General features: G+C 43.3%; 1 protein-coding gene across 1 annotated transcript; it reads right to left on the bottom strand.

The window, feature by feature from the left end:
• Positions 1–5,249: 5,249 nt before the first annotated feature.
• On the bottom strand, positions 5,250–6,209 carry LOC114215267 (olfactory receptor 5AP2-like). The gene has a single exon (XM_028111171.2). It carries the CDS (start codon positions 6,207–6,209, stop codon positions 5,250–5,252), a length of 960 nt encoding a protein of 319 aa, XP_027966972.2.
• Between the last annotated feature and the right edge of the window lie 9,350 nt (positions 6,210–15,559).

Genomic DNA, 15,559 nt, shown 5'->3' with positions numbered 1-15,559 from the left:
TCCCAAATTTTCTGTCAGTCACTCTTTGCTTCATTTTAAATAGCTTTACCATCTGTGAATGCATTTCTAAACATTATGTTTGTTTAGTTTTGCCTGTTTTAAAATTTTATACAAATGGAATAATACTGTGTGCATCCTTCTGTTACTTATTTCTGTCCTTACTTTACTTAAGCTTATATTTTAGAGACATGTTCATGTTGGTACATGGACCTGTAGTTCACTTATTTCTGCGGCTGTTTAATTTCTGTTGTGCAACTGTACCCTATTGTATTCATCCATTTCTACTGTTATAGACATCTGTGTTACTTCTGTTTTTTTTGCTATGACAAACAATGCTGCTATAAGCATGTTTTATAATGCAGTGTGCAAAAATTTCTCTAGATTACATGCCTACTTATAGAACTGCTGGCTCAACTTTTTTTTGTTTAAAGATTTATTTATTTATTCTAGAGAGAGAGTGCAAGTGGGGTAGGAGCAGAGGGAGAGGGAGAGAATGCCAAGCAGACCCTCTGCTGAGCGGGGAGCTCCACATGGGGCTCTAACCCACAACCCCAAGATCATGACCTGAGTTGAAATCGAGAATGGGAAGCTCAACCAAATGAGCCACCCAGGCATCCCTGCTGGCTCAAATTTTAAAATTTGATGTCTAATTGTGGTCGAAGTGGTTGGTACAATTCACACACAGCCATTACTAACACGTAGATTGATTTTTTTAAAAAGATTTTATTAGAGAGAGAGAGCACACATGGGGAGAAGGGGCAAAGGGAGAGAGAGAAGCAGACCCCCTGCTCAGTGGGGAGCCCAACATGCCGTTTGACCCCAGGACCCTGAGATCATGACCTGAGCTGAAGGCAGACGCTTAACCAATTTAGCCACCCAGGAGCCTCTAGATTGTCTGATTTTTAATTTTTGCTGTTTTGGAGGGTATGCAAGTATATCTTGGAATTTTTAATTTTCATCTCCAGTTGCCAAGGAGGCTTTCAAATGTTTATTGGCCAACCAAGTCCAACATGTCTTATTAGCTTTGGTACCTTGGATGTGTTGCTTAACTTGGATCTTTTTTTCTTCATCAGTAGAAGGAGGGTAACGACATACACCTCACAAGATTTTGCCCTTTGGAGGAAGGACCTGCCATGGTAAAATGACATTTACTTAACTTACTTTTAGATAGCATTTTGACCAGTACTGCTCTTAGGAGTAGATCGCTGGGTGATGCATCTCCAAATGATGCAGCGATCAACAGAGAGGTGATGGGTTCAGAGAAGCAGCCTGGGGAAAAGAAAGGGCTGTATCAGTCTGTTTAAAAAAAAAAACAAAACGGGGGACGCCTGGGTAGCTCAATTGGGTAAGTGTGTGATTCTTGGTCTTGATCTCACCGGTTGTGGGTTTGAGCCCCTGCTTTGGGCTCCATGCTGGGCCTGGAGCCTACTTAAAAAACAAAAACAAAAAACCAAAAAAACCAAAAAAAAAAAAAGAAAGAAAGAAAGAAAGAAACCCCCTAACATTCATTGTTCTATTTAAGGTAACACTAACAGTTTTAATAAACAAACCCTAAATTTCAGTGGCTTAACAGAATAGAGTTCACATCTGCTTCCTGTGTTCCTAGTTAGGAGACAGCTTTTCTTCACCGATTTAGGAAACCAGGCTCCTTCCCGGTGGCTGCACTATGCCCTAGGGCCATGGAGTCTCCAGCTTCCAGAGGGCAGCAGAAGAAACAAGAGAGTCAAGAGGTCCTAACATCCACCCACTTCTTAAGTCTATGCCTTGAAACGAAATCGCTCTTTTGATCACATTCCTTTGATGAGACCTAGTCACATGGCCACATTCAGATGCAAGGAGGCCACAGAAATGTAGTCCTGGTCGGGTTTCTACCTGCCAGCAACAACAGGACTCTACGGAAGGGAAGCCGCAGTCATACACAGTGTTAACCCATGATGATTCTCCCCACCGTTGTTAAGACGAATGAGGGTGGCATTGTCATCCTCTCGTTCTGTCCCCACTTAGGCAACATGATTCCCCTATTCCTGTTGATTCTCCTCTTCCTGCTCATTTTAATGTAGATCACACACTTTTGAGAAAGGATCAGGGGAGAAGACACATAGTTTTCTCCCTTCTTGGCTTTTGCCATGCTTTCTCTTCTGCTAAGGATTCTCTCTCAAACTAAACTGTGAGGTCTGGGAGAAGAATTGCATACTGTTTTCACTCAAGAATTTAGAGCTGGATCAAGGAATGCAAATCAGTGCTCCTCACACCTTAACAGGCACACCAATCACCTGGGGATCTTGTGAAACCGTAGATTCTGATCCAGTAGGTCTGGGGCTGGGCCCCAGATTCTGCATTTCTCAAAAGCTCTCGGGTGATGACAGTGCCACTGGTCCAAGGAGAACACTCACGTAGATGCCCAACTGTTCATTTATTGAACAGATCTTTATTGAGTGCCTACAATGTGCCAGGCATTGAGGATGCAACAGTGAATGGGCTAGGATAATAATTTGCCACTCCTCAGATTGCAAGTCTATAAATATTCAACATTTATACAGTTAATTAAAGTTTTTTTTAAGATTTTATGTATTTATTTGAGAGAGAGAGTACACAAGCAAGGAGAGGGGCAGAGGGAGAGGGAGAAGCAGGCTCCCTGCAGGAGCCTGACGCAGGCTCGATCCCAGGACCCCGGGATCATGGCCTGAGCCAAGGGCAGCTGCTTAACTGACTGAGCCACCCAGGCGCCCCTACTTAATTAAAATTGTACAGCAGAGCCATACCAAATGCCCAACTGGCCAGTGACAGAGACAAAGCTGTGTACTTACTAAGTCTCATTTAGTTTTCTTCTCTCTGTGTAAAAAGGGAGACTACACTTTCCCGAGCTCCTTTGCAGTTATGTTAAACTTAAAGACTGGTTTCAGGGTAATGGTGTGTGGGTTGAAGTGATGTAAGCCAACCACAGTCAGGTAATTGGAAAATATTCTACAGGGGGCACCTGAGTGGCTCAGTTTGTTAAGCGTCTGATTCTTGGTTTCAGCTCAGGTCATGATCTCATGGTTGTGAGATCGAGCCCCTAGTTGGGCTCTGTGCTCAGTGGGGAGTCTGCTTGAGATTCTCTCTCTCTCCCTTTGCCCCTCCCCCCCATGTGCATGTGCTCTCTCTCTCAAATAAATAAATAAATCTAAAAAAAAAACCCGTTCTACAAGACTTTCTTGATTATTATTTCCCTCATCATTAAAATCTTAGAGGGCAGAGGTTGAGATGGTAGTGTTGTATGAGAGGGGGCCCAGATATGATCGATGGATAAAAGTTGTGCTGGAGAGTCACGTGATCTGTCTCATCTTTTGCACAGGTGAAAGCCTTCGTGGTATTAACTCACTGGGACGATGGGGTTTATTTTTCCCTGTAGCACAAGCTGGCTACCTAATACTGTTCTGACTATTAATCCAGGTAGGACCTACCACAGTGTGTTGCACCTAGTTGCCTCATAAATATTTCTCCAGATGAACGAATTAGATTGATTTATACTCTTTGCCACCCTGTTCCAGTCCTGACCTCAATTGTAGGCACGTACCGAAAATTCAGGTTATATGTTAAAGGAATGTGGAGCATAGGAAGAGCTTTAGTAAATACTGGCTTAATGAAAGAAGAGAGAAGCGAGAGATTTTTACACTCAGTTTCCTGGAAAGGATTTAATTATTTTCTTTTTAGGATAAAGTATCAGAATCAAACATGCTCAATACAAAGGTTTTGGAGAATTTTTGAGAAAAACAGGACAACATTTTCCCCATTGTGTGCCCACTCTCACATAACCATCATTTACACGTCTGTGTGTTCTTTCCAGGTTTTTGGCTACTCATTTTTGTTACAGTGTTGCGGTCACACTCTGGACTTTCCCCGCCTTCTACTTTCTGTGTTATTATGTAGTGTTTGCTTGGGTGATTGTTAGTGGTTACATCAGAACCCACCTCGGGGTTGAATCCTTTCTTTCCTCCTTTGATCATGTAGGTTGATTCTAACTCACTGTTTTCAAAAATGGTGTTGTGACAAACCTGTTTGTATAGCAAGATTTTCTGTATGTAGAATAATTTCCTTTAAGGTAGATCTGAATGTGAAAAAAAAGCATCTTTTAAATGACCTCAGGCCAAAAATCTCAGGCTGAAGCTGATTCAACTCAGGTTAGGACTTTGTGAAAGTTTCAGAGCATGTCTTCCAGTCCAGTGCTCGGCCTTGAGTTAGGTCAAGTTCAGCTTCTTCATTCGTGTGATTCTCTAAAACACATATACTCAACCATATTACATGTATATTTAAAGGTGTTTAAGCCAAATATAAATTTTTTGGAATCAGTCTCCTAAAGCACAGTTATCTTGTATGATGTTGTAATAGCAAATATCACACACACATGCACACACGTGCCCTGGAGAATTATGAGGCGTGTACATACATCTGGCTAGAAAATGGATGTATGAGGAAAGTCTCTCTTGAGCCTGAGGTTTTATTTAATGAAGCGGCTCAGCAAATGCAACAACAATAAGAAATAAGGACACTTCTATTCTGGCCATCTTTCTTTTTGGAATGGGACTAGGAAGAAAGAACTGAGCCCCTGGTAGCTGACCCCTACCTCATTAAGTCAGTGGCAAAATAGAAATGATTCTGCTGCCCCTTGTCTGATGTCTCCTGGAAATTGTGATGAACTGCCAGTAGAGGACTCAGCTTGTGGCTGTGTTGTGAAAGAAATATCCTGGTTTTGGTGGGGAAGTCCTGATATTGAATACTCTCTAACTGTATGCTTTAGGTAACTTTTTTTTTTTAAGATTTTATTTAATTACTTGAGAGAGAGAGAGAACACAAGCAGGGGGAGCAGCAGAGGAGGGCAGCGAGAAGCAGACTCCCTGCTGAGCAGGGAGCCCGATGCAGGGCTCCATCCCAGGACCCCGAGATCATGACCTGAGCTGAAGGCCACTGCTTAGCCGACTGAGCCACCCAGGCGCCCTTAGGTAACTTATTTTTACTGAGTCACTTCATTTGTAAAAGGAGATCATCATCACAATGACTGCCTCACAAAATTGATGCAAACATTCAACACAATAATGGATAAGAAGATGCTTTTAAGAATTGCAATTCTCTGTACAAAGAATGATATTTGCTGTTCCTTCCCTACTTCTTCCACCCCCTTCGGAACCAGGGCTGCTCTCCGTTTGGTCAATTCACAATGTGATTTGGAAGATGCTGTACCTTCCTCATTCCAACAAATAACCTTGCAGGACTCAGCAGGGAGAGATACTGACCCAGAGCTTCCTCTGCACTGCATCCTTCACCTCCTTGTTGCGGAAGCTATAGATGAAGGGGTTGAGCATGGGAATTATGATGGTGTAGAACATGGACACTATTTGTCCATCGGTATCATTAGTGGATCCATGAGGCTGGACATAGGTGAAAACCACAGTACCATAGAAAATGACAATGGCCAGGAAGTGGGAGGCACCTGTGGAGAGGGCCTTCTCCCGCCCAGCTGCTGAGCGCATCCTCCCAGTGGCCACCAAGACCAAGCTGTAGGAGGTGAGGATGACTGCAGCAGGCAGAAGGGTAACCAGAGCAGAGAAGATATAGAGGACCACTCCTGCTGTGGCTGTGTCGGCAGAAGCCAAGCAGAGAAGGGGAGGGGTATCACAGAAGTAGTGTGTTACCTGGTTGGGCCCACAGAAAGGCAGAGCAAAGACATTCCCAGTCTGGATAGCAGAGTTGGCCCCACCAAATGCATAGGAAGCAGCTACCAGCTGGAGATAGGTCTCTTTGGTCATGACTGAACTGTAATGGAGGGGCTGGCAGATGGCCATGAAGTGGTCATAGGCCATGGAGGCCAGCAGGAAGCTCTCAGCTGTCACATGCACCACAAAGAAGGTCAGCTGGACCACACAGCCTTTGGAAGAGATGGTCTTGTCAGAGGCCAGGAAGTTGGCTAAGAGCTTGGGTGTGACCACAGAAGAGTAAGAAATACCAAGAAAAGAGAGGACACTGAGGTAGAAATACATGGGAGTATGGAGATGGGAGTCCGTGAAGATGAGTGCCATCATTCCCAGGTTGCCAGTCACCGTGATGGCATAAATGAGGAGGAAGTCTACAAAGAGAAGCTCCTGGAGGTCTGGATAACCGGAGAATCCCAACAAGATGGACTGGGTAGCTGGAGTGTGGTTGCCACTTGCAAGGGCTAGCTCTCCAAGTGTCATCTGCAGAGGTGACGATCATCACTCAAACAGGAATGACCTGAGCATGCCCACTGCTGTGCATAGGATGATGAGGGAGAGTTTAAGCAAGTATAAGGCTTCTTGCACAAGAAGCTAATGGGAAGCATTGTGCATAGTGGAAAGGACATGAACTGTGAAGCCCAACCTGAGTCCTAATTCTGATCAGGGCCCTAACTAGTTGTGTATCCTTGGATAAGATATATCAATGAGCTTTCGTTTTCTTGTCATGAAATGAAGAAAATATGCCTATGTTTTGGGGTTGCTGCATGGCCTAAATGAAAAAATGAAGGTAAATACCTGAATGTCTGGGACACAGTAGGCGATCAATAAATTATGAGTCTTCTTCCCCAATTTCTAGTGCCTGTATCTATAAATAGGCTTATAACTGGATTTGACAATTATTTCATTCATTTTAAAAATCAAGATATAATTCACATACTATAAAATTCACCATTTTAGGGGCACCTGGGTGGCTCAGTCAGTTAAGTATCTGACTCTTTGATTTCAGTGCAGGTCATTATTTCGGGGTCCTGGGATTGAGCCCCATGTTGGGCTCTGTGCTCAGCGGCAAGTCTGCGTGAAATTCTCTCTCCCTCTACCTCTGCCCCTCCCTGCCCTGGGTTCTCTCTATCTCTCTAAAATAAATAAATGGGAGCACCTGGGCGGCTCAGTCGGTTAAGCATCTGCCTTCGGTTCAGGTCATGATCCTGGGGTCCTGGGATCGAGCCCCACATCGGGCTCCTTGCTCAGCAGGGAGCCTGTTTCTCCCTCTCCCTCTGCCTGCTGCTCCCCCTCCTTGTGCTCTCTCTTTCTCTGTCAAATAAATGAATAAATAAAATCTTTAAAAATAAAAAAATAAAAATAATAAAAAAGAAAATGAATGAAATAAATGAATAAATAAATAAAATCTTTAAAAAAAAATAAAGTGTACGATTCAGTGGTTATGCAACCATCCCCACTATTTAATTGCAGAACACTTCTATCACCCAAAAGAGAAAACCCCATGGCCATTAGTAGTCATTCCCCATTCTACCCTTCCCCCAGCTCCTGAAAATCATTAATCTACTCTCTGTCTCTATGGATTTGCTTATTCTGGACATTTCATATAAATGGATTCATTCAATTAGTGGCTTTGTGTGTCTGGGTCTGGCTCCTTCCACTTAATATTTTCAAGGTATACCCATGTTGTAGAACGTATGGGTATTCATTCTGTCTTATATTTAAACACCCTTCAGGGCATCTCCTCTATATAGTAACCATTGTGTCCTCTGAGAATCTATTGAGTTGAATGTTACCTGGGAGACCATCAGCTTGGAAATAGTGTTTTAGTGCTTGCTTGACTGTCCTCCAAGATGTTTATCTGTAGCCGAACTGGAAATGTCCACAGTCCTTTCCTTCTTCCCCACACTTCCCTCTTTCTTCTGCCCCTCATCTTCTACCTCCTTGGGGATCTGGGATACATCCTGAATATTAGTCCTAGGAACGCTTCACCAACCTCTTCATCCATGGTTTATGTGGAAGACAAGGAGGAAATGCGGTGTCTCCTTGCAGAAGAACATGGAATAGCCTCACCTTTGTTCCCACCTGCTGTAATAGGTACAGAGCGAGGTACTGGGCTGACAGGATAGAGACCAGCTTTCTAGTTCCAGCTCTGTTACCTTGGGCGATTCTCCTCTCTCTGATTCCTCATTGGCAGAGTCAAGGTTTGACATGGAAGATCTCAGAGATCACACCTGGCCCTGGTAATGCCAGTGAGTGAGTGCATCTGCCCTGAACTTGTTCCTGGGGATGGAGCTTTGTGCCAGTGTAGCCCCAGGCGACACAAAAAGATTCCATGTTCATTTGTCCAGGAAAACAATACTCTATACCTGATAATAACAGACAATTTTAGGAGGCTCTGTCCAACTCACAAGAATCTATTTAAGTACCTTGGCCACTCACAGCAGTGATCCCTGGCAAATATTTTGTACATGAAGGAGGAAGTTATGAGAAACCTTGTTAACATAAATGAATAGATGGGAAATGAGGAGTTTTGTTATGGTAATGCCATTCAAATCATTGAACTTAGTTAATGCCAAGAATCACATACTGATGTATCATCAAAAATTATATTTAATGTTGCATCGTCTGTCAATTTGAAAAGATCCTCCCTCTATTCTGTTGAAAGATTTCCATCTGACTTAAAAAGGATTTTATAGCATGTCATTAAAATCATTTACTTTTTCAACACCTATTTATGAAATTACCTCTTTGTGCGGTATCCTGGAAGTTTAGTATGCAGGCAAAATGCCTTATCCTAAGAGTCAGGATGGGTTAGAAGCACACATTTTTTTTTTTCAAAAACGAAAGACGCTTGTGAAGGGGGAGATGAGCAAGGAGTGCAGCACTTCTCTCCCAGATGCATTTCCAAGGACACTGGTTTTATAAAAGAGTAGATGTGGACCTTGAGGTTCTGGAAATTAGTTCCCTTTAAATTCGCTTTGTCTATGAACCCCTTGAAAAGTCTTTACTTCCCCCTCAGGAGTACACAACCCTAGTCTGAAGAATGTGGCCCTAGAAACACTGGTCAGTCCCAGGACACTGCCCTCTGCCCTACTGCCTCTTCTCCCTCTCAGCGCTGGTCTTGGGATTTTGTGACCCTAGGAGAATTCACTGGAACACTCTGCACCCTTCAGAGACCAACCTTCTGATTAGTACAAAGATCAGAATATGCAACCCTGAAATTCAGGGTCCCAGTGATGGGGTAGAATCCTATCGTGTGATTCCGTCTTGGAGTTTAACCTAGCAGAGTCAGCTTCCTGCTCTGTACTCCACTTTCTCCACCAAGTGCCCGGTATATCTTTTATGCTTGCTCTTCCTTTTCTTCCTTTCTTAGGGATTTAGTTGTGTCCAAACCTAAATACCCACAAGTCTCTGATCTACCCTGAATATTAATGTTTTCATTATTCTCTGATAGGATGACAGCTAATCCTCTACGCACACACGCGCATGCGCAATCACACTCAGTGTTGTTTTTAGGGGTGAGCTCCTGGATCCTGCTCGCCAGTAAATAAGGTTTCTTGTCCTCTTCCCCAAATCCTCCTTTCCCCCCATATCCCCATGGTCCAGACTGGGTTCCCTCCTAATCCTTTGCTACTCCCATCCCGACTTCCAGATGGCCATTCGATTCCTTCAGACCCACACCCACCAATAATTCTTAATTTTGGTGACCTCGAGTAACAGCCTTACAAATGTACCCTGAGGTTCTCAGTGTGCGAAGTACCCCTAGGCATCCTCCGTAAATCCTGCAAAGCCATCCCTCAGCCCTTCTTGTCAGATTTCCCTTACCCAACTGAATTCTCTGTGTGCGGGTATCATCTGGCAGCTGAGTCTCACTCACACAGATGTATTTAGAATTATTTAACAGGGCTTCATCAACGTCGCTGTCTTTCTTTCCTCCCACTGGGTTGTTTTGCTTTCCCATCACATTATAACTTCTGAAAGCAGAGGCTATTCTAAGTTTTGTATCAAGTGAACAGCAAATATTTGAGCAATTACTGTTATGCAGAAGTATTTCAACAAATGCAGTTCGAAAGTATTTAAGCTACTATAGTTGCCCAAAGTATTTAAATAACTACTGTTCAAATAGGGTAGGACATGGCTTTGGCCACTTAGGATATTGAAGTTTTGCTGAGAAACATACTCATTCCCATGAAACAAGAGTGAAGTTGGGTGGTGCCCTCTCGATGGTAAAACCCACTGGAGGGGTCGAGAAGGCTTCAGAAACAGGAGCATGGGGCTGATCCTTGCGGGAGGATGGTGCACTGGAAATGATGCATTGGAGTCAGGAAATCTGGTAGAGTTACTCAACCTTTTTGGGCCTCAGTTTCCCTAGTGTCTAAGGGCAGAACGACAGTGGGTATTCACGGACTTAGCACACTTCTGGCAACCGGGTAGGCCCCTGGTATACATTAAGTTCTGTCCCACCCCAAGTTAGATTATGAGCACGCCACGGATGGGGAGCTGGAAGAGATTGCTCAGGACCCCGCAGTGGGATCTCAGGAATGCTTAAAGGCTGACAGTAGGGGATGGGGTGGGTGCAGATTTGGGGAGAGAGGAAGGAGAAGTTAACAGGCAACCTCAGCTTTCTGAATCTGCTCTGGTGGAACTCAGTGGAATTTCCAGTAGGCAAATACCAACCTTAGCAGACAATGCTCCCCAGCCTGATACACCTCAAGATCCTCTCAGCCCAGCCACATAGGGAAGAATCTGGGACTCACTTATACTCCAGCCTGTGTCTTTCAGGTTGTCCTCCCTAGAGCTGTTTCTGGGATGGCCACACATCCAAACCTGGTGACAAGTCACACAGCTTAGGAATGAGGCTTTGGGTGCATCCCAGTTCTGCCGGGCTTATAAAAAGCTAGCTCCATCCCCTCTTGATCCCAGGTGGCTGCAGGGGCTCAGAGCTCTGGGAAGGTGCTGGAAATATACCCACCCCCATATCCTCTTCAGGGGTCCTGCAGGGTTCAGGCCTCAGGGAAGAAGAGCCAATCCCCTGTAGATTGTGGTCACTTGCTTTGGTCTTGAGACAGAGGGATGTTAGGGTCTCCTGGAGGAGTTGGAGTTTATGGTTCATTCATACCAGCAGAAAGACTCAGCAGAAAGACTCCCTGACTCCTCCTTGGAGTCTGAAGTCTGGATGAAAAAAAGCTTGCCCCTTGGGAGCTTGCAGAAAACCGGGGGACAGTTTACCCAGCTAACCCCACTAAACGACCCAGGGGCTCTTTGCTGGGCCCTAATTCTGGCCAAACAAGTCGGTGACACTGAGCTCCGTAAAGTGTGCATCTAGAGCTCCATGCTTTTCCCTGTTATTTCTGTGTCCCAGTAGCAGAGGGGCACGGAGGGGAGTTGGGGGCACGTGGGGTGGGAAGTCTGAGGCTTGACCCTCTCTGTGAAGCTCTCCTGCTTTGGGCTGCCAGGGAATCATCTAAGGAAGCACTGGGGGACTTATTAACAGAATAGGTAATTTATTTTTATTAGCAATTAAAAAAATTTCATTTTCAGAAAGGAAGCTAACTTCTAAGCCTAGGAAATGCCGTTGGGCCTAAGGAGGAGCCCAGGGGATTGTTAACTGGGAGCGGAGAGCACAATGATCATCGCCCAGCTGTAGCTTTGTCCCTCCTCTTCCCCACTCTGACTGCTTTGGGGGTGAGGAGGGGCGGCTCCCTCCCTACCCACGTCTGCTGGCTCTGCTTTCCTGAGATGGTCTCGCACCGGGCCCAGCTGAGGCTACTGGAGGCTTGTGCTATGAGCCTGTGAATCACCGACTCTTCTAGCTTCGAGAATCAGTGGGCACTCAGCTGAGGTTTGATGTGTCAGGACTTCATGACCCCCTGAGAAGACCAGGAGCATGCTCAGGGCACCAGCAAAGTAGAGGCATACTCATTAGAAAAAGAGCATATTTGGACATTTTAAAAAAGCACCGGGAGATAATAAGAAATTGGAATTTGCTTTAAAAGAAATCTGGGTGGGTACATGGGAAAAAATAGAAAGGGCATTTTGGAGATCATTGATAAGATCTAATATGAACCGTGGGTCAGATAATAGTATTGTATCACTGTAAAATGTCCCAGGTTTGATAACTGTACTGACTCTGGAAGAAAATGACATCTTCTTTTTTTTTTTTTTAAGATTTTATTTCTTAAGTAATCTCCAGCCCCACCAATGGGGCTCAAACTCATGACGCCGAGATCAAGAGTCCCATGCTCCCCGGATTGAGCCAACCAGGCGCCCTGAGAATGACCTATTCTTAGGAACTACTCAGTGAAATGTTTAGTGATAAGTCATTTGGAAAACATTTCATATCTATAGGAATATTCTATGTGTATATATACACATGTATATGGACATATAAACTAAGGGTGTCTCTGGGTAAAGGATATATGGAGTTCCTGTGTTATTCTTACAACTGTAAAAGTACATCAAATATGTTATAAATATAAACTATATTAAATCATGTCAAAATCAAAAGGTAAAAAATAGTCTAGATGGGAGGAGGGGTGTGGGGAGACATGAAGCAGGAACTGGCTATAAGTCGATCATTGTCCGGGCTAGATGATCGGTACGTGAGAGTTAGTTTATCATACTATCTGCGTTATATATATTTGAACTTCTTCATAATAATTTTAAAAGGTATTGAAGCATCACAGAAAAATCAAGATTTTCTTGTGATTCTTTATACCTAGTTTACAGTTTAAAATTTGTATGTGGAGTGGTACGCCCCATAATTTTTCAGTGTTTATCTTAAAGGAAACAAAAATGATGTTCAAAGAAAGAAATTGCTTAGCCAGGGTCATGCACCTAATTAGTTCTAGACTCAAAAGTTTAGCCCATGTCTTCTGGGTCCCAGTCTATGAGTCTTCATACAATGCCTTTGTCCTCTTAATTAGGGCCTGATCAATAATTCAGAATTAACAAGTGCATAGAACTTTCAATTTTGCCCTAACAAGATACTTCAGTACTTTACTGCTTTACTTTTTGAGAAATTTTTTTAACAAATTGAAAATACAGACATTAATATCACAAACACCCTTATGTCCACCACTTTTACTTAGTAAATGTACATGTTTTTGCTATATATGCTTCAGATCTTTTTTTTTTTTAATCATGGAAATAACACACCAAAGGTCCTTGACATCCCTGTGTATTCTACCCCAGTCCCATGCCCCTCCTTCCCTAGGGACAACCATTATCATAAATTTGACTCATAGCCTTTGTAGTCTATGAAAGCATAATTTTCAAAAAAATTAAAACTGTGACTCATACAAATATAAAACACACACATATCAAAGGTTTTATTCAACTTATCAATGAGAAAAATGCTAAGATATTAAGGCCAATTCAAAGAACATTTGAGGGGATGGGAATTAATAGGCAATAAACTTAAAAATAATAAAAGAAAATTAATTTAAAAGGAAGTTAGGAGAAGACTGCTAGGTTACTCAAGTGATTCTTGTCCTATTGGCAATAAACTATGAACTTGGGATTTTTTTTTCTACAAGACAGATATTGTTTGCGTTTCTACTGGACAAAAATCTTCAAGTTAACATGTAACTTCTTTAAGTCTGGAACTTTCAAATAGTGGTAACCACGGACCAAGCCAGGTACATTTTCCTAAATAAATCCTTGGGTGGGCTTGCTAAACAATATCCCATTGTAATATCGAAAGGACATGCCACTCACTTTTCCCCGTTATTTCCAAGTTTTGGATATTTTTCTTAGCAAATCTATATTTCTATATTTTCTTGCAGATATGAATTTATAAAGAATAATAGTAGCTATTTATTCAGCATTAATTTTTGCGAGCACTGTTTTGGGTTTTTTTTTTTTTGAGAGAGGGCACAAGAGAGTGGGCACTTGCAAGAGGGGGGAGGGGCAGAAGGAGAGGAGAGAGAGAATCTTTTTTTTTTTAATTTTTTATTGTTATGTTAATCACCATATATTACATCATTAGTTTTTGGTGCAGTGTTCCATGATTCATTGTTTGTTCATAACACCCAGTGCTCCATGCAGAACGTGCCCTCCTCAATACCCATCACCAGGCTAACCCACCCCCCTACCCCCCTCCCCTCTAGAACCCTCAGTTTGTTTTTCAGAGTCCATCATCTCTCATGGTTCGTCTCCCCCTCTGACATACTCCCCTTTTCTTCCGAGGAGAGAGAGAATCTTAAGCAGGCTCCACGCCCAGTGCAGAGCTCAGCTCACAAGCTTGAGATCACGAAATCAAGTCAGACACTTAACTGACTGAGCCACCCAGGCACCCCTGTGCCAAGCACTGTTTCACGGGTTTTTATCTGTACTAAGTCCTTTGTCCCCCAAAATCAATATTAGGTACTATTATTATTCTCATTTTACAGATGAAGAAACAGAGGCACAGAAGTTAAGTAAATTTCCTAAGGTTGTAGAGCTAGTAAGTGGCAGAGCTGACTCAGTGCTGTCTGGGGTCACACTGGACACTGTTTTCCAATTTGCTGTTTTGTCTTCAATATCATATTGTGGAGAACTCCGCAGGAGGATATGTCATTATAGTTCATCCCTTTTAACTACAATTTTACTGTTTACTGTTCCAACGTATTACTATATAGCAGGTAATTTACCTGTTCCTGCACTGGTGAACATATAAGTCATTCCCAGAATTTCATTATCATAGTGTGCCATGAATATTTTTAGATATGTCTCTTTGTGCATGTGTGTGAGGGTCTTTCTAAGTTAATTACCTCGAAATGAAATTTCTCTGCTTTGGAAGGAGCCGATGGGTCCTTCCGTGATCTTGCCATAGCTTCTAACGGACCCCAAGATAGGCACAGATGTAGCTCACAGGAGGCCGGAGCCTTTTGCCCTTTTTCAAAGAGAGAGGGAGAGTGATGACAGAGACTCAAAGGCAGAGACAGAACAGGGATCTGTATCTAAAGGGCCTGAGTCTGACTGGGGAGAAATAATTTATTCGACCCTCTAAAAGGAGAGGGACCTCCTTCACATCCAGTAGGACAAACTATTATAAAAAGACCACTGGGGAGGCGCCTGGGTGGCTCAGTCATTAAGCGTCTGCCTTCGGGTCAGGTCATGATCTCAGGGTCCTGGGATCGAGACCCGCATCAGGCTCCTTGCGCAGCGGGAAGCCTGCTTCTCCCTCTGCCTGCCACTCTCACGCTCTCTCTCACAAATAAATAAAACCTTAAAAAAAAAAAAAAGACCCCTGAAAATAGCAAGTGTTGGTGAAGATGTGGAGAAATTGGAGCCTGGGTGCATTGCCGTGGGAGTGTGAAGTGTTGCAGCTGCTCTGGCAAGCAGTAGGGTGGTTCCTCAAACGGCTAACACACAATTGCCCTATGATCTAACACCTCCACTTCTAGGTACACACCTAAGACTTGAAAGCAGGGGGTATTAGTTTGCCAGGGCTGCCCCACAAATGACTACAAATTGCGTGGCTTAAACACGAGAAATTTATTTTCTCATGGTTCTGGAGCCTGGGAGCCCAAGATCAAGCTGTTGGCAGGGTTGGATTCTTCTGAGGTCTCTCTCCTTGGCTTCTCCCTGTGTCTTCATATGGTCTTTTTTCTGCATGTCTGTTTCCTAATCTCTTTTTCTTTCTTCCTTCCTTCCTTTTTTTCTTCTTTCTTTCTCTTCCTTCCTTCCTTCTTTTCTTCCTTCCTTCCTTCCTTTCTTTCTTTCTTCCTTTCTTTCTTCCTTCCTTCCTTCCTTTCTCTCTTTCTTTCTTTCTCTCTTTCTCTCTTTCTTTCTCTTTCTTTTTCTTTCTTTCTTTCTCTCTCTCTTTCTTTCTTTCTTTCTCTCTT

This window comes from Eumetopias jubatus, unplaced genomic scaffold (genome assembly GCF_037043125.1).
Source record: "Eumetopias jubatus isolate StellerSeaLion01/CBP00866 unplaced genomic scaffold, mEumJub1_p1.0 scaffold_13, whole genome shotgun sequence".
In the NCBI taxonomy this organism is placed as follows: domain Eukaryota; kingdom Metazoa; phylum Chordata; class Mammalia; order Carnivora; family Otariidae; genus Eumetopias; species Eumetopias jubatus.
The sequence above is the reverse complement of the archived record's forward strand: the minus strand, read 5'-3'. Positions and strand labels throughout refer to the sequence as shown.

Coding starts and splice junctions, on each gene's coding strand:
- LOC114215267 (XM_028111171.2), bottom strand. CDS start 6,209: ATGACACTTGGAGAGCTAGCCCTTGCAAGTGGCAACCACACTCCAGCT.